This window comes from Castanea sativa, chromosome 9, assembly GCF_040712315.1.
Source record: "Castanea sativa cultivar Marrone di Chiusa Pesio chromosome 9, ASM4071231v1".
Classification (NCBI taxonomy): Eukaryota; Viridiplantae; Streptophyta; class Magnoliopsida; order Fagales; family Fagaceae; genus Castanea; species Castanea sativa.
The window spans coordinates 3,116,808-3,141,285 of NC_134021.1; the positions used below are offsets into that span (position 1 = coordinate 3,116,808).

The following is a 24,478-nucleotide window of genomic DNA, read 5'->3' on the forward strand; positions in this document are numbered from 1 at the left end:
CTTTATTTAAAAAATTGATCAGAATAAATAAGTTGTTATCTCTATCAACTAAGTTGCATGTTTTGTTAAAACACTTATTGTTGCTTTATTTAAAGAAATTGATAAAAATAAATAATTTGTTGTCTTTATTAACTAAAAATTAAATGCATGTTGTATATTTTGTTAAAAAATTTATTGTTATTTTAACTAAATAAATTGATAAAAATAAATAAATTTTTTTCTCCATCTAAATTTTTTTATCCAAAATATTGTTATAATTTGGTGAAGCCACTTAACACAACCACAATTTCTAATACAAATTTTTATTATATAGTATATAATTTTCTATTCGTTTCTGCTTGCTACTTCCAATCATTTCCTTTTCCTAACTTTTCTTTTCCCTCCCCCTGTGCTACCAAACACAGCATAAGATAATCAGTCAAATCTAGTGGGTAGAGAGAACAGGTCCACAAACAAAAAATATATATTACCACAACTTATCTCATATTAACTTTTTTGCCACAGATATTAGGTGAGTCGTAAAAGAAAAATTATAATGGTAAATAACTATTCACAATTTAGAGCGTGGTCTCAAAACTGATTCCCACGTAATGAAAAATGCTAGCATACTAAAGTCAAACAATCTCATAATTTTTACCCAAACTTACCACGTGGCAAGTGCCCCATGTAAGAGCAGTGAAAAGAAAAAAAAAAAGGCTCCGTGCGGTTGTGGCAAAAAAAAAGCTGTGTGATTGTTTCTAATCCAAGCATTGCGCTTCTTCAATTTGTCATCTAGAATATTCTTCTCTCTTCCTCGTCACGGACACATGTCATCATTGCTCGCGACTTCACAGTCTGGGAACCCCTATATATACGGTTGCACAGTGAACTTAGACACCATTCGGCATCAAATTCGAAAATAAAGCAGAAGCATCGGAACATTCTGCGAACAACTGCAACAACAACAACAAATAATCATCCATGGCTGCAGCGTAAGTGTCTTAAAATTCAAAAAATCACAAAGAATTCTTCATTTTTGAATTGGGATTTTTTTTTTTTTTCGTTTTTACATTTGGGTTTCTCTGAATTCTGTGGTAAAAGTAAGATTGTTTTTACTTATGGTTGTTTTGGGTTGTACAGAACCGTGAATGAGCACCTTCCCACACCCTTGGATGCCACGTCTGAACCACCTCCACTGTTTGATGGAACTACAAGGTTCGTTCTGTTTTCATTTTTTGTCCATTTCACTGTCTTTACTCTCTGTCTTTGATTAGGATTTCAATTAGTGACCCAACAAATTTCACAGCCTGAAGGCAATAAAAAATAATAAATTGATGATACCGGTGATGGTTTCAGAATTACATTTTACTACCTCAACAAGATGTGAAATTTGTTGTCTATTGAGTTTTGTTTGGATTTTATTTTTATACCTTATGCTAAAATGAATTAGACCCTTTTTTTTTAAGGTTGTACATCTCTATTTCATGCCCATATGCACAGCGCACGTGGATCACCAGGAACTACAAGGTTATTTTCACCACTCTTTGTCCCCTTTGTTCCCATTCCTTAATTTATTGTAAGAATTCATCTTAAGTTGTCTGATACTGCTTTTTCTAGCTTTTTGTTTCAATTAAAAAACAGATCCTTTAGCTCTTCTGGGATCATTTGTCCTTTTCTTTTTCTTGGGTTTTTTTTTTTTTTGGTTAATTCAATATTTATGTTGATGAATATCTCGAGGTGCAGGGATTAAATGACAAGATTAAAGTAGTTCCAATTAACCTTCAAAATAGGCCTGCTTGGTACAAAGAGAAAGTCTACCCTGAAAACAAGGTGATATTTTATTGTAAATATGCCTATCTGATGCATACTTGATTGAGCTGTTTGAATTTCTTGATTGATCATCAAATTTTCCATATTAACAGGTACCCTCATTGGAACACAATGGAAAAGTTATTGGGGAGAGCCTTGATTTGATCAAATATATAGACAGCAACTTTGAAGGGCCTTCTCTTCTCCCCAATGTAAGATTTGCGTAATTTATTCGTGCCCTTCATAAAAAAAACACCCTCCCTCTCTTGGAATTTGACAAAATCTATGATGTGAAAATATTGTAGGATCATGCTAAAAAACAGTTCGCTGAAGATTTGATAGCATACACCGATACCTTCAACAAGACAGTGTTCACATCATTCAAAGGAGACACAGTTAAAGAAGCTGGTAAGATTAAAACTAGCTGCCTCTTGAGTCTTGTCAGCATTTTATATAGAAGCTCTGGAATCACTAAAACTTCCAACTTTCATCAGGTCCTGCTTTTGACCACCTAGAGAATGCTCTTAGTAAATTTGAAGATGGGCCTTTCTTCCTTGGCCATGAGTTCAGTTTGGTAAGTTGACTTCTCCATTATGTTATATTTTATCATTCTTTGGTGCTGTATCGCTTGCCTTTAGTTCGCTCATTGACCTAGGTATATTCTTTATAAACTTATTAAAGATTCAGATTTTAATATTTTATTTTACCTACGCTACAGACAATGACTGTTTAGCTATATATATATATGGGAAGTAGAAACCAGTAATACGATTATTAAATGATATTTTCTATAATATGAGTGTTCCTCCTTTGATTTGTGAGCTATGTGATCTTCAGGTGGACGTAGCCTACATCCCGTTTGTTGAAAGATTCCAAATCGTCTTTTCAGCATTGTGGAATTATGACATCACTGCAGGAAGGCCTAAACTTGCAAAGTGGATTGAGGTAAGTTAGAACCCATAGGATGTTTAGCGGCAATTGCGAGTTCTAGTGGTCTAAGATTCACTGCTTGTAAGATTAATTAGTTCTAGAAGCTATACCTCTTTGATAGGAACTGAATCAACTGATAGCTTTGGCTTGGAAGTTGTGGCATTGAATTGGAACATTGGGGCTACAGTTACTATAGATAATTGTAATTGGTTGTTGTAATAGGTTGTGACTGAAACCTAAAGGATAATGAATGTAGATTGATTGATAGTTGGAGGAAGATGTCTTTTATTGATTTGTGATATCCTTTGCTTGAGTTGATTGAGCCTGATCATACTCTTCTGTTCGCGATTAGAAACAATCAATCTACCTGTTTCATGGTGGGGCATGCATACAAATGCTACATATATAAAATATTTATATTCTCTTCACGTAAAGCATGGTTTGGGAGGTTTAGAGTCTTGTAACTTAGTACCATTGTCCAGTTCTTAGGTGAAGAACCTGTGTACAAATCCCCCTCCGCTCTCCCACTTGTTGTAAAGGGGGAAAAACATAGCTTTAAAGGAGGCACAAGTTCCTATTGTATCAGTGTTTTGGTTTCTTGAATTATAATTATTCTTGGTAACCCTTGTGCAGGAGGTAAACAAGATTGATGCTTATAAGCCAACAAAGACGGATCCCAAAGAGCTCGTTGAATTCTACAAGGCCCGCTTCTTGGTACTGTCCATTTAGCATGGAATTATGAATTTGACTTCGTAGAAGTTTTTCTACTCTTATTTCCCACAAGTTTTCCTTTTGCTAACCCATCCTTCAATCTAATTTTCTTTCACAGGCTCAGTAGTGAACAATCCAGCAGGGCTTTTGGACATTAATAAGCTAAATAAGTGGTTGTGTGCCTGTGTGTTCTGTACTAGTTGAAGGTATGAATTGTCTCGGTGTGAGCTTGTGATCAGTATGCATGGATTACTTAAATAAATAGAAGTTGGTACTGGGTAATGTACTAAAACAGTTATTGTATGTTGACAAATGATAATTATGTTTTTAACTTGGTTTAAATATATTATATATGTGTCTCAGAAAAAAAAAAAAATATATATATATATATATATATATTATATGTGCTTTTCTTTCATCTCCGTTCATATTTTCCAACAAAATTGGGCCTTGGAATAACGTTTCTTTGAAGACTTGTGAAGCAGATTGTTGATTGTCGATTCCCTAACAACTGGATTTTCCAATGACAATTTTGGCAATATGCCTCAACTTGATACTAGAACTAAATATTTTTAAGTATAAAAACACTCTCAGAATGCGTAGTCCGGAACTCTGAATACAAATGAGGAATGACAAATCAGTGGGAAAATTTCATAAATTATAAAATCCACGTGTGTAGGCCATCTTTTTTTTTTTTTGATAATCAGCAATGCATTACTAAAAAAGAACGGAACAAGGGGGATAATCTGCCTTACAAATTGCCAGCAAGGCAGGGGGCAGATTATCCAACAGAAACACAAGGATGTCTTCTAGAGCTTCGGTGGGCTCTGCAACAACTCTTTTCTCCTCTGTACAAGTAGGGTAAAATTGTAAATGTTTTTTGAGCTGCGCTTTATAGTTGGAGCTGGCTTTAGCTGTGGTTTATAGTTGAGCTTCTTAGTCCTATGAGTACAGGTGGGGGCAACATATCTACAAAGAAATCAATTACTGTGCAAACATGCTTTGCAAGACCTCGTCCAATTCTTATGGCCTTTTTGGAAGTTAAAAAAAGGAAGTTAAAAAAAGGTGGGAGAGTAGAGTAAAGGGAGGGAGAGTAATTCAATTACCTTGTTTGGAAGTTTTTTAAAGAATGAGAGAGAGGGATTTGAAGGGGTTTGGAGGGGTTTCAAGTACCTCTAACCCCTCATTTTTAATTCTCTCAAATTAGAGAGATTTGAAGGAGGGCAAAGTAAATAAATTATTGGCTAAATGAATTCCTCAATTTACCCTTTCTAAATTAACAAAATTACAAATTGAATTATCTTTGTTTGTTTCCTTAGAAAATTTAATACTACAAATGACAAATCTTCCCAGTGCTTTCTTACAAACCAAACACAATTTCTACTAAATTCTACACAGACAGAGAGAGCGAGAGACTTACTTCTCTCTCCAAACTTTCTTCTCTGGCACTATAATCTCCACTGGTCTGAATGTTCTCAATGAAGATCTTCGTGGCGTCTTCTTTAACAACGACTCCAAGCATTGAGCTCGGGGCCGGAGCTGTTGGACTCGTCGGACTGGTCCCCTAGGCCCCACCATCCGTGCCATCCGAATTCTCGATCTTAACCATGGCGTAGGAGCTCAGATTCTCCGTCTTGATCTTCGTATTGTCGGAGCCTCCACCCGCGTTGGCGGCGTCGAGGCGAGCTGTGGGGAAGGTGCGAAAAAAGGAGTCATCTTCATTGGAGTCTTCGACGTTTGCAACTTCGGGGGCTTCTTAGTTTGAGTTTGAGTTGGCGCCGCCACCATGGCCGGAGATACTCTCGAGGTCGTCGTCAGAATCAATGTTTGCTTCCTCATCATCTTCTTCATCCGTCTCAAACCCACAGGGAATTGAAGCCCAGCTTTCTGTGATTGAGAAACAGACATTGAGGACTTTGGTTTGCCTCGGCCACCCTTCCTTGAACCTCCTGTGGAACTCATGGTTTTGTTTGGGTTTTGAATTTTTGAATTTATTTTTATTTTTATTATAATTTTTTTTAGGTAATAAAAATTATTTTATAATAATTAATATTAGTTTTATACTTTTTATTAGTGGTATTTGATGGAATGAGAATGTTGATTAAATAATTATTTAATCTAACAAATTAATCATAGACCAATATTGCAAGTCTATTTTCAAATAGGGGAAAATTTGTCTATTTAAATCATTTCCTCTCCTCTCCCTCCTAATTTTTAAAACATCCAAACAAGGGGAAGGGCTAATTACTCATTTCCCCTTTACTAATTTTAAAAACATCCAAACAATGTGAAAAATAACCATTCCCCTTTACTCTCCTTCCCACTACTCTCCTCTCATCTACTCTCCTCCCTCCCTAAAATTCCAAACAGGCCATTAAAGAAGAGCATTGATGTTTTTGCATGGAGTCATGAAGACATGCCAAGAATTGATCTAAGTGTTATTACCCATCAATTGAATTTGCACCCGTCTTCCAAGCCTGTTCGTCAAAAGAAGAGGGTCTTTGCTCTAGAATGAGACAATGCTATTAAGGAAGAGGTCCAGAAGTTAACCACAGCAAAATTAATTCGAGAAGTTTATTACCCGAATTGGTTAGCTAATGTGGTGATGGTCAAGAAGGCAAATGGCAAATGGAAGATGTGTGAGACTTCACTGATTTGAACAAAACTTGCTCCAAGGATAGTTATCCTTTGCCACGTATTGATCAATTGGTGGATTCAACATTAGGTCATCAGTTACTAAGCTTCATGGACACCTTCTTAGAGTATAATTAGATAAAGATGGACAAGGCAGATCAAGAGAAGACATCTCTCATTACCAGTCAAGGTTTATTTTGTTATAAAGTGATGCCCTTTGGTTTGAAGAATGCAGGGGCAACTTATTAGAGGTTAGTTAATCACATGTTCCGTCCACAGATAGGACAGAATGTAAAGGTTTATGCGGATGATATGCTGGTGAAGAGCTTGGACGAGGAGAAACATTTAGACGACCTACAGGAGACATTTGACACACTTAGACGATACAATATAAAGCTGAATCCAAGTAAGTGTGCCTTCGAGGTTTCATCAGGGAAGTTTCTTGGATTCATGGTTTCAAAAAGGGGAATTGAAGCAAATCCAGATAAGATCCAAGCTATACTGAACATGAAACCACCAAAGAATGTCAAGGAAGTTCAATCCCTTACTGGATGAGTTGCAGCTCTAAACAAGTTTGTTTCAAAAGCTACAGATAAATGTTTACCCTTTTTCAAAATTCTCATAAAGGCATTTAAATGGATGGATGAATGCCAAAAGGTCTTCCAGGATCTTAAAGTCTATCTTACCACCGCTCCCCTGCTAAGTCCATCCATACCAAGTGAGGAGTTATATTTATACTTAACAGTGTCCCCACATTTCAGCATTAATCAGAGAAGACGGGAAGGTCCAAAAGCCTATGTATTACATAAGCCGAGCACTAAGGGGAGTAGAAGGAAGATATTCAATGATGGAAAAGTTGGCGTTTGCATTAATAACAGCTTCCAGAAAGCTGAGGCATTACTTCCAAGCTCATGTCATTAATGTCATGACAGATCATCCGCCCAAGAAGGCGATGAACAAGTTGGAAGCCATAGGACGACTGATCCAGTGGACCGTTGAACTTAGTGAGTTTGATATCAAGTATCAACCAAGGTTGTGAAATTCGGACCGGACCATACAGTCTGACCGTATTAACCTGAAACCGTTCATCAATACGGGTATTTAACACTCAAGAACCGGCCTATACAAGAAAAGTAGTGAACCGTCCAAACTACGGTCGAACCTCCTGGGTTTGAGAACCGTTGACAGTTCTTACGGTTCAGATCTGGATTTTATTTTTGGTACTTACCACCATTGTTGATGCTTTAAACCACCATGAGATGCTGTTAGACCTTTAGATCGCATCGCCTCTCTTCTTCTTTTCCATCTAACTCGCGCTTTCTCGCTAATTTTTCTTCATTTTTTGCCTTTTTCCGTTTCAATTTCTGTGTCTGGACTGAGGACTCTGGAGTTGCTTTGCAGATGATGGAGATGGTGAAGAAATGCTTGGTTGTCATCTACTCACTGACCAACCACTTTATTCTTGGGTTTTGCTTTGTATTTAGGCTATTATTTAATGAGTAGACTTCTAGCTTCTTCTTTTTAAGTCCTTTATCTTTTTTGTTTTCCACTCTTAAATTTCATTGGACAGTTGACCGTTCTAATGGGCTTGAGCATCAAGGCATGGGCTTGGTTTAATCTGTGCCTAAGGCATGGGCTTAGACGTAGGCTTCATAAAAAAAATTATTTTTATAAAATTATGTTTTTGGTACCTAAATATTTTCTTATTTTAGTCAAATTTTTTATTATTTCTAATTTAGTATATTTATTTATTTATTAAATGATTATTAAATTAATTATGACATCATCACGGTTCAACCCCGATTCAACCTCGGTTCGACCTTAAAAACCTTAAACCTCTCTCTTTTTCAGTTCATTGAACGGTCCAGGTCTGAAAACCTTGGTACCAACCAAGAAATGCAATAAAAGCTCAAGCTCTAGCAGATTGCAGAATTCACTCCAAGTCATGGTGGTTTAGACGAGGTGGAAGAGGTTAAAAAATGGGTTGTCCATGTGGATGGGTCGTTTACACTATATGCAGGAGGTAGGAATAGGAGTTGTGTTCCAGTCCCCAGAAAGAGATAAGTTAAAGTATAAGGTTCGTCTACAGTATCAAACAACCAACAATGAAGTTGAGTATGAAGCTCTTCTTAAAGGGCTAGAATTGGCTAAGTCCTTAGAGGCAAAGTCAATAGTCGTCCAGGGAGACTCTTAGTTGGCTATAGGTCAAGTGAATAGAATGTGTGAAGCTAAAGAAGAACGGATGAAGAAATATCTTAATAAGGTGAGATGCCTTGTTAAGAAATTTAAAGAAGCCAGTTTCATTCAAGTCCCAAGGGAAGAAAACATGGAAGCAAACATCTTAACCAAAGAAGCATTAGCAAATGGAACGATGGACGAGTCTGATGAAGTCCAATACATGCCAAGTATAGATCTTCCAAAGGTACAACAAATAGAAGGTGAAGAAAATTGGATGACCCAATAGTCACCGACGTAAAAGATGGAAAACTTCCAGAAGAAAGAGACGAGGCTAGAAAGCAAAGGAATAGATTGAGTATGTCCTTATAGACAAGGCACTATACAAAAAAAGCTTCTCTCAGCCTTACCTAAGGTGGTTAGCTCTAGATGAAACAAAATATGTATTGAGAGAAGTCCATGAGGGAGCATGTGGCAAACATTCAGGAGCTAGAGCACTCGTCTACAAGATTGTCCATGCAGGTTATTAATGGCGAACCATTCAAGCAGATGCTAAGGCTTATGTGAAGGTGTGCGATCAATGTCAATGATTCAGTAAAGTCCCTAAACAACCGTCAGAGTACCATACCTCAATGATGGCCCCATGGCCCTTTATACAATGGGAATTGGATATTTTGGGTCTCTCTCCAATTGGAGCCAAGCAGATGAAGTTTTTGGTGGTGGGAATTGATTATTTCACTAAGGCTTGGTTTGGATAGTTGAACGCGTCCAGCGTTCAGCGTTTCCAGCTTCTTCTTCTTCTTCTTTTTTTTCTGCGCACGAGTTTCAACCAGGGGACATTGGATACTGTTCATCACTGTGCGTGTACTGTTTATGCACTATTCATGAATAGTACACGCACTTTTCAGCCTATTTTTAATTGAAAATGGGACCCGCAGTACTATTCACACATTTAAAAATTATTTTGCTACAGTATTTTCAGTTTTCAACTTTCAGTTGTATCCAAACGGACCCTAAGTGAGTGGAAGTTGAACCCTTAGCAAAAATCACATAGTAAAATGTCAAAAACTTCGTCTAGAAGAGCATTGTATACAGGTTTGGGGTACCTAGAGTGCTAGTTTAAGAAAATGGACTACAATTTGATAACACACCCTTTAAAGAATTTTGCGAGCAGCTGGGAATCAAGAATCATTATTCTTCACCCTCCCACTCACAAGCAAATGGACAAGCCGAAGTAACAAACCGATCGTTGTTAAAGATCATCTAGACTTGGCTTGAGGGGGCAAAGGGAGTATGGAAAAATGAGCTACCAAGTGTACTATGGGCTTACAGGACAACCGTGAGAACCCCCACAAGGGAAATTCCTTTCAAGCTAGCCTATGGAAGTGAAGCAATCATACCAGCGGAAGTGCATATGACCAACCACAAGGTAATGAGGTATCAGGATGAGGAGAATGAAGAACAACTTCACCTTAACCTCGATCCTATGGACGAGGTAAGGATGGAGGCAGAGAAAAAGACAACAAGATACAAGAGTCTTATGGCTAAGCAATATGATGCAATGGTAAAACCCAGGCGCTTCAACATTGGGGACCTCGTCCTTAAAAATGTCTCATTGGCAACCAAAAATCCTGCCCATGAAAAGCTAGGGCCTAATTGGGAAGGACCTTATAGGGTAATTAACTGCAAAAGCCAGGGATCATACTACTTGGAAGCCCTAGATGGACAGAATGTAGAACACCCTTGAAACGTTAAGCATCTAAGAAGATACTATCAATGAAGGGTCAGCTTGGACAAGCACCACCATGGACGAGCATCATGGACGAAGTTGAAGTTATGTGTTGTTTTCCTCATATTTGCTTATGTTTATTACTACTACTGTATGTTTTTAAATATTTGAATTCCCTAAAAGTGCTTTAGTTTCTAACTTTTGTGCTATCTATGGACGAATTTGTGATGAACGAAATCATGTACTTAGTCTATCTATTTGTATATAAGTATTTTTCATTCCCTAAGACACTAGTTTCTAAGCATGTGTCACACTTATGGACGATGTTTATGTTATGTATATACAGTTTGGATTCTCAATGTATATAATGTTGTGTGAATTTTTAATTCTCATGTTATGTTCATTCAAGCTAGTCCATAAAAAGGCTAAAGGCCTAAGACAGTAAAATCTCTAAACGCAAGGATGTAACATCTATAAGCTTTCCTTAGAATAAGGTTGAAGCAAAGAAAAATAACCAAGATATATTCGTCTAAGCACTGGACGAGGTAAAACCTAAGGTGTATTGGTCTAACTAATGGACGAGGAAAAACGTGTATGTAAAAATATTTCAAAGTCCATGGATGAATTTAACCAGCCAAACAGTCCAATATTTGGACAAGTAAATGCTGAAAATGTCTTGACCAAAAGATGAATAAAGGATCGTCAAACTTATGGATGAAGAATAATGCAAGCTATAAGTCAAATATATGGACGAATAAAGCCAGCAAAAGAACACCATTCCTAAACAAGTTATACTTGTGAAATTTAAAGAATGGTAGAAGTGTTGAGCACAAAAATTTTAATCTAACATGGACGAGCTAAATGCCTTCATGAGTAAACGGACCACATTTAAAAAAAACCATAGAAATAATAGGGGTGATGTAAACAAAATTCATTCATAAAGTATATAACATGTTCAACACCAAGTAAGAAATAAAAGCAGACATTCATTCATAAAATTAAAGAAGGGTAGACGACCACCGTCCAAAAACCCTTCACAAGAATGCCTGCTTTTATTGTATTCGTTCATAAAGTCTGAAGGCAATTGTATTTGTTCTTCGTCCATAAACTTGGACGAGGGAATTGTACTTAAATATATTTTAAGATAAAGCCCAAAACAACGAGCATCCTCAACAAAGGAAAATAAATAAATTTTCTAGAAAAGAAATAAATTACTTAAATAAACCACTGGGGGCATCACCCCCAAACTTTAGGTCGTCCTTGTTAGCAACAGTGGCATCCTTGGCAGGCTCTTTTGAGGCATCATCCATAATGTTCACACCCTCAGAGCTTGTTAGAAGTAAAGAACTCTTTGTGGCAGTGGGAATCTTGAAGGAGTCAAAATCCATCTCAGGGGTAAGTCTCCTTGGCATTAACACAAAAGTCCTCATAGCTAACAGCATAGTAGCGGTTTAGACAAGTGGTAAAATTGTCTGACTTCATAAAGGCTACATTGGCTTCCTCCTTAGCCTTCTTTAGAGACAAGGTAAGCTCTTGGACTTTCACCTCAAGGTGACTTATATGAGACTCTTTCTCAACACAATCTGTCTTGAGCCCCTCCACCTCATTCTTTAGTTTCGTCTCAACTACCATAAGATGAGTAACCTCCTTAGTCTGCTTGATTACCTCCCCCTTCTTCAAAAGCATCTCGTTAGACAACTCCTTATTCTTCTTCTTAGCAACCTTAGCTTTAGCACAAAGCTCCTTGGCTTGGGTGGACACAGTGTAAAACTTCGACATGGCCTGAAAAGTGGATAGAAGAGGGAGAGTTAGAAATTTTCTCTAAATTTCTTAGAAAAGGAACTAGAGATAATGAAAAGCTACTTACCTTAAAAAGGTCATGGATGGCAGAATGTTCAAAGTCCTTCACTAACATGTTGTAACAAGCATTCACCTCATTTTTAATGACAAGTCCTTTAAACGACCTCCAAGCATAACCCTCGTCCAACACCAAGTTAGGAGGACGCTTGGCTGGTTCTGAAGGATGGGTCCTATGAGGAGCTTTAGCTAAAGGAGGACGAAGGTTTTCAGATTGGATAGGTGGAACGGTTTGGACGGGCACCACATTCACTGCCTGGTCGTCTAGGTCTACCATTGGAGGAGTAAACTTTGGAACCTTAGGAGGAGGAGTCTTGTGAGACTTTTGCTTCTTGGAGCCTTAACGACTTGGAAGGTCACCAAGGTCCACCGAGCTAGATATGCCCTTCCTCTTCCCCACCTGGATGTCAGGCTTCTGGACGATAGGAGTAGTATCGTCCTGAGCCTGGAAGTCCTCATCACCACTTGTAACAGCCTTCTCTTTGTTTTACTTCGTGGTAGCCAACCCTATGATGAAGAAAACAAAATTAGTATAAAAAAAAAAAAAGAATAGAGGATGGACGATACTCACTTTGACTGGTGGTCTCCTCGTGTGCAACGTTCTTTGCAAATGGCTTAGGACCAAGCCCCCAAGCAGCTGGATGACTAAAAGTCACTAAGCTGTGGAAGGATCTCTTAAGGAAGGCACGAACTTGATCAATATGGTTCAAATAGAATTTTTCCAAACGTGGACAAGCAACAGCTGCACCAATACAAAAAGAATGCTAGATGAGTAAAAAAGAGTTAGAAAAAATAAAATAAAAAATGGAAGGAAGATATACCCTCAGGACGGAGACAACCTAGGGGCTAGTAAAAGGAGGAAAGGGGGCACTATTCATCTTAACTGGGTCCCAAACCCAATTTTCAAAAATAATAAAAAATTCTTTCTTCCATAGCCTGTCAGAAGAACTATGACCCCTAATCAAACTAAAGTAGGGACCCCTGGACGAGAACTGGTAAAAACCAGCAGATTGTTTAATCTCTGAGGGCATGTAGCAATAAAGGAACTCGTCCACTGTGATTGGACGGTTCCCTTCAAGCGCCTCACACCATAAAACTTGCATGGCTACTATTGTCCTCCATCCATTAGGATTAAGCTAGTTTGGTCCAATACCCAACCTATGGAGAAGACCTCTACAAAAAGAATTCAAAGGAAACCTAAGACTTGCTAAAAGATAAGAGTATAAACACCAAGACCAAAAAAAGGAGAACAACACCATTCCCTCTCTTTTGGTAGACAAGGTCTAAATTCACTAGGAATTTGGTATCTACCTACAAGGGTATTTAATCTACTCACGTCCAGAGTAGACACTACCTCGGGAGCACAACTATAAATTATATTTTCTTCCCCTTCTTCTTCCTCCTCTTCGTCTTAAGGAGGACTAGGTGATCTTCTAGACAAGCTAGCCCCTATCCTAAAAGCCATCCTACATTGCATTTCCTAGAATTCCTCTAAAGAAAAACCAGGATCCCTAAACAAATAATGCTCGTCTGAGGAATTACTATCACTACTATTGCTGGTACTACTCTCACCACTCTCATAACTACTACCACCACTTCCATAGGACATGTCCTGGTATTCATCTATCTCGCTTTCTAGACTACTACTAGACGTAGACATAATTGGAAAAAACAATAAAGACAAAAGCCTAAGGAAGAGAGGAAGGAAATACCTGACGAAACTAGAAGACGAGGCTCTTGGACAAGATGGCAAAAAAGAAATTATGTGAAAAGTGAAGGGTAAGAGAGAGAATGCACATATTTATAGGGTCCAAGGATGAGGTCAGCAAAACGACGTGGACCAAACAGAAAATGACACATGGCATTTTCTCAAAAAGTTGAATCGATGCGACAATTCAACCAATGAGATTACGACACATGGCACGATTTGGAATGATAAAATTCAGCCAAAGTAATGACGACGGGTGGCATGACATATAACCATTAAGATATTGACACGTGTCATAAATCAACAGTAAATGCTATAGTAATCTAGACAACCCTTGGACAAAGGGGACAATTGATAGTGAACTAAATTTGACTATCTCCAATTCCTCCATAGTGTTGTCCAAAGGCAAAAATATTAACCCAGCATGAGAAGGCCATCCACACTCAAGAGGTTGTCCATGGCTATGACGGTCGTCCATTAGGGAAGCACCTGATGGACGACCCCTCAACACTTAGAGATTTTCAGAATAAGTTTATATCCAAAAACTTATAATCTAGACCACATTCTACTATTCCGAATTATGAGCGAAATCCTCACTCATCGCTCTAGCCTCCCACTATGTTCTTAACTTCCAATAGCAGTTATAGAGAATAAGGTTGAGCCTTCTAACTTCTATAGCAATTATAGAAGATAAGACTGAACTTTTTAACTTCTATAGCAGTTATGGAAGTTAAGTCTGAACCTTCTAACTTCCACAAATATTGGGGAAGTAACTAAACAAGTAACCACTCCAAAGCTCACTATATAAGGACTCATTCACATCAAATGAAGGTAAGTTTCCATCACTCCTAAAAGTTGGGACTCTTGAGTTCTTGAGAGAAAAACTAACTTAAGTATCAGAAGGTTCTTAGCCGGTTCACCTCTATCTCTTTTGATCTTGTGTCTTTTCTTTTCAGGCCTTCTAAGCAATCACTAGCCTATTAAAGCCTAGAGCATTCAACCTACTGATTTTCAGTGCATCATCACACTTCAACTACTTTGTTAGGATATATGTGATTCATGTTAAGAACATATGTCAACATTTTATGAACATATGTTAACATTTTATGTAATTAACTAATCCTTTGACAAAACGCACTTTACTTGTAATTGGATAGATCTAGGATATGTTTAATGCTTCAAGAAACAAGGTTTTAAGTTCAAGTGTTAAAGTCATGCAAGTCTGTCCAAGAATCAAGTGAAGAAGTGTTGTTCATTAAAGCTCAATAGCTAGTATCTATCGAGAAAAAAGCTATTTTATCCCGAGGCTCGACAGCTACTCGATAGATAGGGTATCTGTCAAGGTTTATGAAAAACAGATTTTCAGTTCTGATTTTCATCCAATCCGTGAATGTATGTTTGAGCTTTCTTTTCTCACAACCCTAAATATATATAAGGATTATCTTAAGGGCCGTCAAAGGTTGTGCGAGTATTGAACAAAGTCTTTTCCATGCAAATTGTGACCGAAAACAATATTTGCCCTAGTTCTTCCTTCTTTTGAAGAAGCTACTATGTTTGTACACCATAGGATTTTCTGACCAAGCAACTTTATGATCTTCATCGTGTGATGAATAGAAGAACTTTGCAGCCAACATCCTTCTCAAGTTGGTGATCAAGTCACGTACTGGGATCCGCGCATCTTTTAGATAGTCACGTACTAGGAGCCGTGCAATACAAGAAAAGATTGTTACTACAAAACAAGTCCAATTGGGAATTGGGAAATGGGGTAAGGGTTCAACTGTAAGTTGGTATAAGGTACTAGAATTCATTTACTTGTAACCACTTGTTTTGATAATAGTGGATTTTCGAGAGTGGTGACCTTAAAATTACCCGGTGAGATTTTTTGCCTCGGAAGTTTTTCCTAATCGTAAATAAATCACCGTGTCAATTTATTTTCTGCTGCATATTTATTTAGCTGGTGATTTCTTTGTGCTGCCACATACATTGCATGTTAATTTTATTAATTAATTAAATTTAAATAATTAATCCATTAATCAATCACAAGAGATCAATACATATTTGGCTTATCATACTTAAGGAAAAATAATGTAAAAATCAATATGGTGTCCGTTTAACCTTTTTTTATAAAGATAAAATCATAAAAGTCGGTTCTTTTTTCAAATAAAAGTCAATTTAATTTACCAAATATATATATATATATATATATATATATATATTCTTAAATCAATAGTTATTTACAACTGAAGACTAGAGATTTGACTGTTAAGTCTCTTCATTAGAAATATTAAGATATGTCAATTGAGTGATTGAGACTTTTAATATAAATTAAGAATCTTTGGTACCACATAAATATGGACAAAAACTGTTTGAAGTCCCCCAAGTCATGAACTATCACAACGCTAGTATAATAATCACATAATTGTAATGTCATTATCAACCATGATGCTTGGATCTGACGATAATTGGTGTAGACACCCCATTTTACAATTTACATTTAACCAACCGGTAGATCTTCAGATTTGTGACACAAAACAAATCTTGATGCTCTAACGATCATAATGATATGTCATGAGTTTTGATCAGACCACCTGATCAAAAGTTATCATACAAATAATTTTCAAATGATCATGGCTCACCTACACGATGGGCCCAATCACGTCTTATCTTAAACATTTAATTTTGATTAGTTGCAACAAGAATTAATTTAAAATTAATTAAGTGTGAATTTTAATTGGATTTCATCTTATTTATTTATTTTTAATAAAAAATGTTTTCCTTTATGGCATCTTATCTGCTCTTGTGAAAAACAATTTGGAGAGACAAAGATATGATCCATGAAAAAATGTTCTATAAAAAAAACGTTATTATCTTCAGCAGAAACTGGAATCGCATTTTTGGATGGGAAAGAGTTGAAAGTTGATTTTCTCTATTTCTGGAAAAGTTGTAGATAATTGAATTTCCTTTCAAAAGACACCAATCCCGAATCAATTGGAATTTGGAGAAAACATTTATGGCCAAAATACGAAACAGGTGCAGAAGATAACACAAATTCAGCATCATCTTCAATTTTCTTTCAAAATTTCAAATGAGGATCAACACCCAATCTGATCAAGCTTATCTAATAGGCTTATTCCCTCCCTTAGCTTCAAAAGAAAGTTTTTGAAAAACAAGTTGGATAGGAAAACAGATACATTCTTTGAAAATTTTCAAAAAACAGAAAAACGCTCAAAAAACGTTACAATTTTCAGCGGCAACTTAAATCGCATTTTTAGCCTATAAAAAGTTGAAATTTGGTTTTCTCTATTTCTGTAAAAGTTGTAGATAAATGAATTTCCTTTCAGAAAACACTAATTTTGAATCAATTAGAATTTTTAGCAGAAAGTTAGAGCCAAAATACGAAACAGGTGCAGAAGATTACACAAGTTCAGCATCATCTTCAACTTCCTTTCAAAATTCAAATGGGGATCAACACCAAATCCATTCCAGCTCATTTAAACAGGTTAATCTCCTCCCTTTGCTTCAGAAGAAAGCTAATAACTTAGCTTTAAAGCTAAGCCATCCCTTCCCTTATAAATAGAGAAGATCTTTTCCATTTTCTGGACCCCGAATTCCCTCTGGAGAGCTAGTGAGAAAGCAGAAAAGAAAAGCTGTTGTGCAACCATTGTTCTTACTTTGATTGTAGTTGAGTACTTCCTTGTTTTCTCCCTAGCCCTTTAAGTGATCACTTCCCCCTTTTAATTTATGCTCTATACTGGTAAGTAGTTAATTATGTTCTTAACTTTCTACACGTGCTTGAATAAATGCTTAACAAGTCATTATTTGTTTCTTTCATGATATGCTTGGATGAACATGCCTATATGTCTCATTGATATTCATTTTAAATGCTTAAATGAACACTTCTAGGCTAATACACAAATTTTTTCTTGAATGCTTAGATGAACACTTCTAGGCTAAAACACAACTTTCTCTTGAATACTTAGACGAACATGTCTAAGTAGTTGTTTTACTTTGTTAAATGCTTTAACAAACATGTCTAAGTATTTTGATTTTCTCTAAATGAACATGTCTAAGGGATTTTCCTTTACTTCTTTTCATAATTGCTTGGATGATCAAATATGCTTAAATGTTTTATTTTATTTTTTTCTCTTTGCAATTATGTTGATGACAAATAACATGACAACTTTGTTTTTCTTTTTTTTCACATGCTTAGATGAACATGTCTAGACTAGGAATTCTTTGTTTACATTGATTTCTTGGATGAACATGCCATTACCTTCATGCTTTCTTTACATTAAAATTGTATCTAACAAATTTCATTTTTTTTGTTTCTCTTTATATCACATTCCCCTAACACATATTTGCTTACAATTCTTGCAAATTAACAAGTTTATATGACATATTGTTTATATTTTTTTGACATGACATGATGTTGGCCACCTTAACCTAGGAGACCGGTTTAACTTGGCGAGATGGGTGCTTAATCCCTTCTCGTCTCGTAAATTAGCCTCCGAACCAAGATCAAGGGTTCTAGACTATGTTATTGTATATGCAATTTCAAATTTTTTAGAATGTAACTAGGAAATAAAGTAATGTAATTTATTTTTCTTAGATTGTATCTAGGACAAAAAGCATTGTAAATTTTTGTTACACAATTGATGTAAATTGTCATATATATTAATACAACAAAAGCATTTTTATATTGAAGGTTTTCTTATTTTTTTTATTTAAATTAAATAAGTGGCGACTCCATGTAAAACCCTCGATCTAAGGGGGAGTACATTTTACAGTGAATTCGACATTTTAAGCATCACGATCCCACCCGTTCGCGCGGGTTAGGCCCAGATTGAGAAAAAATTGGCAGGTTAGGGTCGCGGTCACTCACAATTGGTTGGATTCACTCTCAAAAGAGAAGTGAACTTCTTAAATGACGCCAATAACCTCTGATAAGGAATTAAGTACTCCAGATAGTCCACGGTCATCCACACCAGCAGCCGTCCAGAGGAAAGCATCAAGACGGGGCTAACGCCATGGCCGTCCATGGACAAAGTCAAACCTACATCACTTGTCCGTAGAAGGCGACCGCCCCCTCCTGAAGGGATTCGTCCACACGAGGACCCCTGGACGAGAATGTACACTTGGGAATTACTAAATACATTTCACCACTCCGTAATACACGCATAACTTCCGATGACCGTTGTATGAGAAAATGCAACTATTAGATGGTTATGGGAGTTATCCAAGAACCCCGGACCTCCTCAAATCCAGGGGAGGTTACAATTTCAATAACTGTCCTTAGGACACTATATAAACACCCATTCAGACCAATGGAAGCTACGTTGAACATTTCCTAAGAAATTGGAACTCCAAAAATATAGAGAGAAACCTGACTTTGCCATCGGAGGGTACTTGGCTGGCGATTCCGGTCACCTTTGATCGTTTTCCTTTGTTTTTCAGGCCATAGGTAGAGCGAGTGGTCCTTTCAAGTCCGGAGCATCCAGCCTACTGATTTTCTTCGCATCATCAACCTCTATCATGGCTATAACACCCATGATACTGAAAATTACTAGAATTATGCAATGTTATTAATTCCGTTCCATTCCAGCCGGAACAGCTGAAATTTCTCGTATCGGTGTGCAATCCGGAATGGTACTACTACCCATTCCACCTCAGGTCAAATTCCGACCTGTTTCGGGGTGTTTCGGCCGTTCTAATCAATTCCAATTTCGGGTGAAATGGGAATTTTGGCCAGTATTGGTTTTGCCTTTAAAAAAAAAAAAGAAAAAAAAAATCTATCCTGCAACTACGTTGTTTTACATCTTAAATCAAATGTTCACAGATCCATTCACACATGTAAAGCCTCTATTTTGACAAGATCTAAAGCTTTAAATTCATAAGAAAATAATCACAATTCAAAAAGAAATTAAGAAGAGAAAAGGAAATTAACAACAATGGCAGTGTCCAACCTTCATTTGCATGCTCTATCTTTTATTTTCCCTTTTCATTTTTGGCTTTATTTTCTTTTTGCACTACATTTTTTCACTTGCTTGTCCTCACATTTCATCCAACCTTTAGAGTGCTAAAAGCTTGAGACTTTTTTCTTTGTTAAGCTAAATGCTAAAAACCTGAGACTTGTTATTTTTTTGAACAATGGTTATCTGGTTTGGTAAAGTTTTGAATAGCTCCTACTTTCAAGATATAATTGTCTTTTAGTGAATCTGAAAATTATTATTTTATTTGATTTTTGAATGGTGAGATGGGTTATTACTTATTAGTATCTATTTGCCTATTGAAGTACTTTGGATATAGAGTGTAGGCGTGGAGTTTTCTTTATCACACAATGTGAGGGAATTAATTGATTATAATAATAAGTATGAAAAAAAAATATTCAATGTATATATATTTTTATTATTTTTTTAAGAACCTGAAATACCTTAAAACGGTACATTGAAATAGGCTGGTACCGAAATATTCCATTCTACTAGACAAACCAAAACGGGGTCCGAAACGGAATTAATAACATTGGAATTATGGAGAAACAAAACACTAAAACCTATATCAACTGTCTCATTCCGTTAGTCACAAATATGAGAAAACATTGAGTAGAATCTATTTACATCCAAAGATGAGAGATTATTAACTTAAGTATTGGAGAAGCTTAGGAAGACATCATATTAGTATCAGCCAAGTCATATAATCCATGTTGACCCTCAAGTTATTACTAATACTACGGTAAAAGTGATGTTACAATTACAATAAGTAATGTTAATAATTGTGAAAAATAAAAATAAAAAATTATCAAAAATATTTCGCCCTTATTATTATTATTTTTTCAGAGAAAGTTTCAACTTATGACATCCGCTCTTGATGATAACTATTTATCATCAAACTAAGACATCAGTCAGTTTTTGGTGTAGGCGGGGATTGAACCCCAGATCATTTATTTAACCCTTATTATTATTGAATTGTTTAAGTATCAACTTTTTTTTTTCCAATATAGTAATCTCACATGAACTAATCATTTATACCATTTTTCTTGTGCATTCATTATAACGTACCTCACAAACATTTATTAAAAGACAAAACTTGTGACCAATTTTTGCAACCAAACTTATTGGCAAACAAGTTAGAAAAAAACAACAGTAAATTTCTAACAGTGCAACAAAAAATTTGGTGTCATATTACTTTGTAAAAGTGAGAGGTACTACATATACAATATTTTCACAACAAATCATAGGTGGTTAGTTGTTATTGGTTCAAATTTGAACCTAATACTAAGATTACTTTTTTGTCCCAACAATAATAACCAGTAACAACCTACCACTTAAAATTTGTTGTAAAAATATTGTGAAAATATTATGAACATATCATTTCTCTTTGTAAAAAGCTTCAAAAGGTTAAAACAATTACCCCATTTGGTAGTCACCCAAAAACCCTCCAAATTTCCGCCACGCGTCCTTAAAATTCCAAACACACTCAAGTGCTGTCTCTCTAGCAAAGCCCAACCCGCTAGACAAGCACGTGATCATCAACCTCCACCTGTAACGACTAAAAAAAAAACAAAGAAACGTTTGAAAAATCCACAACTGTAAAAATAAAACCGAAACGACTCGCACAAAGCTTTTTAGTTAGTTTGACATGAAAACAACACAAAGAAACAAAGAAAAGAAGAAACTTTCAAATGTGCAGAAATTCAAGGACTCGCCATTAGATCATTCCAAAACCCTAATCTCTCTCTCTCTCTCTTTCTCTCTCTCTCTCTCTCTCTCTCTCTCTCTCCGCCAAAAATGGCGGAGCTGAGCTTCAATCTCCTCCACACTCTCGATCCCAGGGGGTACAAATTTTCTCACTCTTATCTACGCAATAATAATAATGATATGTGCGCATAGTTTAATGAAGAGGTTGCACGTATAATAAAGTCTTGGGATATAATTTATTAATAAGGCCTAGAGTGCAATTATATTTATATAGCGGTATTAAATATAATTAATGGTAACTTTGGACTTGTCAAAAGTTGATAGAAAAGCACAAAGCCCATTGAAGCTAAAGTCTTATTTGTTCCTTTTTAGTCCCACTCCAAGCCACATACTAAAGCCCAATTGGAATGGCCCAAAAGGCTAGCCCGACTAGATAATCAGTTATATATAAGGAGAGAAACATACAAAATTTCATGAGATCATAGATGAAATGAAATGGTGTGTATGTCAATGTAAGCCACACTTTTATTCTCTCTTGGAAACTGATTGAGAGACCACACTTTATGGGTGTAAAGTGAAATTTGAGTGAAGATTAAAATGTGTTCCCAAGTACTTCTAATCTTTGGTTTTGAATTTCACCGCACCAAGGTACGCTCTCTCATTCTTTGTTTCCAATATTACATGTTATCTCACATGAATGAAGTAGATCCGTTCATATTTCGTTGCGTGTATCTGTATGAGATACAAATCTGTTATTCCATGTGTTTTTCCAACAATTGGTATCAGAGCCATCTTCACTCTCATGTTTGTATAACATGTTGAGTGAGTTTTAGAATCAAAGAAAACTATTTTCATAGTTTTGAAAATTCTGCAGTCATTTTTCTGCATATATTAGTTTTGAAAATATTGTTTGATAAAACTAATTTTGATGTTATGATGTTGTTTAAGTTTGATTTTAACCATGTAAAATTGAATTTTAACACTTTAACATCAATGAAATTCAAGTTTTAATCACAATCTCACCATTTTTTATCATTAAGAATGTGTTTTATTCATTGGAAACATAAAAAACGGTTAAAAGAAGAATGCTGAAAAAGTTGGTTACATGATTTTAGATTGATCGAATAGCAATTGAGTACCAATCAAATTTTTTCGACTGATCGAAGTAGCAATCGAATTGGACAGAAGCTATTTCTTCATTTTTTTGACTGATCGAAATAGCAATTGAGTACCAATCAAAATTTTCGACTGATCAAAATATTAATCGAGTGCCAATCGAATTGGACATAAATTATTCTTCATATATTCGATCAATCGAGAATTGTATTAGATCAATCAAATGCTCTTTTTCGATTGATTGAATAGCAATCGAGAATCAATCGAATTAAGCTGAAAATTCACGAATGACCTATTTTTTTAATTTTCACTAAGTGTTAAAACATAGATGAAGTGCAAGGTTATGTGTAATGAGATTACACATGGTTCTATATAAAGTGATTAATTCTTATGGTCCTTAAAAGTTAAGGACATTTATTAATCATTATCTAACTAAAAGACCTAATGAGATCAAAGATATTAGTTAAATAGAACTCTTAGAATGCATGACAAAGAAGAACCCATATGTTTTGTTTTGAGTTTTACAGAAAAGCTAGATAACTGGTAGCAAGTATCTTATTAAAATTAAATAAACTGACCAAATTAATACAAGAGAAATCTATAACTGAGATTTAAGTGGGTACCATACCCCCCCCCCTCCCAAAAAAAATGGGGTACCATAGAATGACCCCATATAAATTTATCAACTCCTGTGAATCTATATAATATATATATATATATATATATATATATATATATATATATATTTATTTATATCATTCTAACACAAATACATATGCGTAAGTTGCAACTCAAAAAAGAAAAAATATGGAGTGCAAGAGAGATTCTGTGGAAAGACTATTGGTGAATGTATAAAAGTTTTGAAATTTTAATAATAGATTTTTAGTTAGAGTAGAATTTTAATTTCAGAAACTTAGATGCATGTTGCATATAAATTTTGTTAAAACACTTATTGTTACTTTTTTTTTAGAGAGTTTTAACCTATGATGTCCGTTTTTTATGATAGTTTTTTATCATCAGACTAAAACACCTATCGGTTTTTGGTGTAGATGCATGTTGCATATTAATTTTGTTAAAACACTTATTGTTACTTTTTTTTTAAAGAGTTTCAACCTATGACGTCCGCTCATGATGATAGTTCTTTATCATCAAACTAAGACACCTATCGGTTTTTGGTATAAGCGGGGATTGAACCCCAGATCTCTTATTCAATGATGAGAGGCTTTACTAGTTAAACTAACTGAAACCCATCACTTATTGTTACTTTATCTATAGAAGTTGATAAGAATAAATAAGTTGTTATTTCTTTCAACTGAAATTTAGATGCATGTTGCATGTATTGTTAAAACACTTATTATTGTTTTATTTAAAAAATTTGATAAGAACAAATAAATTGTTGTCCCTATCAACTGAAACTTAGATGTATGTTGCATATTTTGTTAAAACACTTGTTGTTATTTTGTCTAAAATGCATGTTGCATGTTTTGTTAAAACACCTATTGTTACTTTATATTAAAGAAATTGATAAGAATAAATAATTTGTTGTCTCTATTAACTCAAACTTATATGCATGTTGCATATTTTGTTAAAACACGTATTATTATTTTAACTAAATAAATTGATAAAAATAAATAAATTGTTTTCTCCATGTAAACAATTTTTTTTATCCAAAATATTTTTATAATTTGATGTAACTACTTGACACAACTACAGCTTCTAAACCCATTTTTTTTTGTCTTTTTTTTTTTTTTTTTTGATAAGAAAGACAGAAAGTTTTATTACAAAGAAAATAAGTGCATAGCATCTTGAAGCACTAAAAATTCAATTATTGGTGGACTTTCCTTGTTGACCCACATGTTGAAATCATGCAACTAATGCTGACGCTCTCAATGACGTCAATCATTGTAGCTGGTCGTATGTTGGGGCCTGACAGAGCAGTGTGAAAATCACGCGGGATACAGTTTCAAAAATAACATTTTTGAACGCCGACATCCCATGCAAACTAAACTGCCACGTGGCAAGTAATAAGTAATATATTATTGTGTGCCCGCACAGTAAAAAAAAAATTAAAAAAAGCACTACTCTTCTTCAATCCACCGTCTGGAATATTCTTCTCTCTCTTCCACGTCACATACA

The 24,478-nt window shown here is 35.5% G+C and overlaps 2 protein-coding genes across 3 annotated transcripts in view; both read left to right on the forward strand.

The window, feature by feature from the left end:
- The window catches only part of LOC142610217 (glutathione S-transferase L3-like), a 51,504-nt gene that overhangs the window by 23,680 nt on the left and 3,346 nt on the right, over window positions 1-24,478 (forward strand). The window contains exon 1 of one of the 2 annotated variants that reach the window (XM_075781972.1): window positions 927-945. The exons of the other annotated variant lie outside the window; for it this stretch is intronic. The gene's annotated coding sequence lies outside the window, so the exon portion shown is untranslated. Of the gene's footprint in view, window positions 1-926; window positions 946-24,478 lie in introns of those variants that run through there. 2 annotated transcript variants of the gene reach the window in all.
- On the forward strand, window positions 690-3,773 carry LOC142610218 (glutathione S-transferase L3-like). The gene is made up of 10 exons (XM_075781974.1): window positions 690-971; window positions 1,120-1,194; window positions 1,446-1,506; window positions 1,723-1,809; window positions 1,902-2,000; window positions 2,094-2,196; window positions 2,283-2,362; window positions 2,626-2,733; window positions 3,352-3,432; window positions 3,548-3,773. Exons 1-10 carry the CDS (start codon window positions 961-963, stop codon window positions 3,554-3,556), a joined length of 714 nt encoding a protein of 237 aa, XP_075638089.1. The 5' UTR covers window positions 690-960; the 3' UTR covers window positions 3,557-3,773.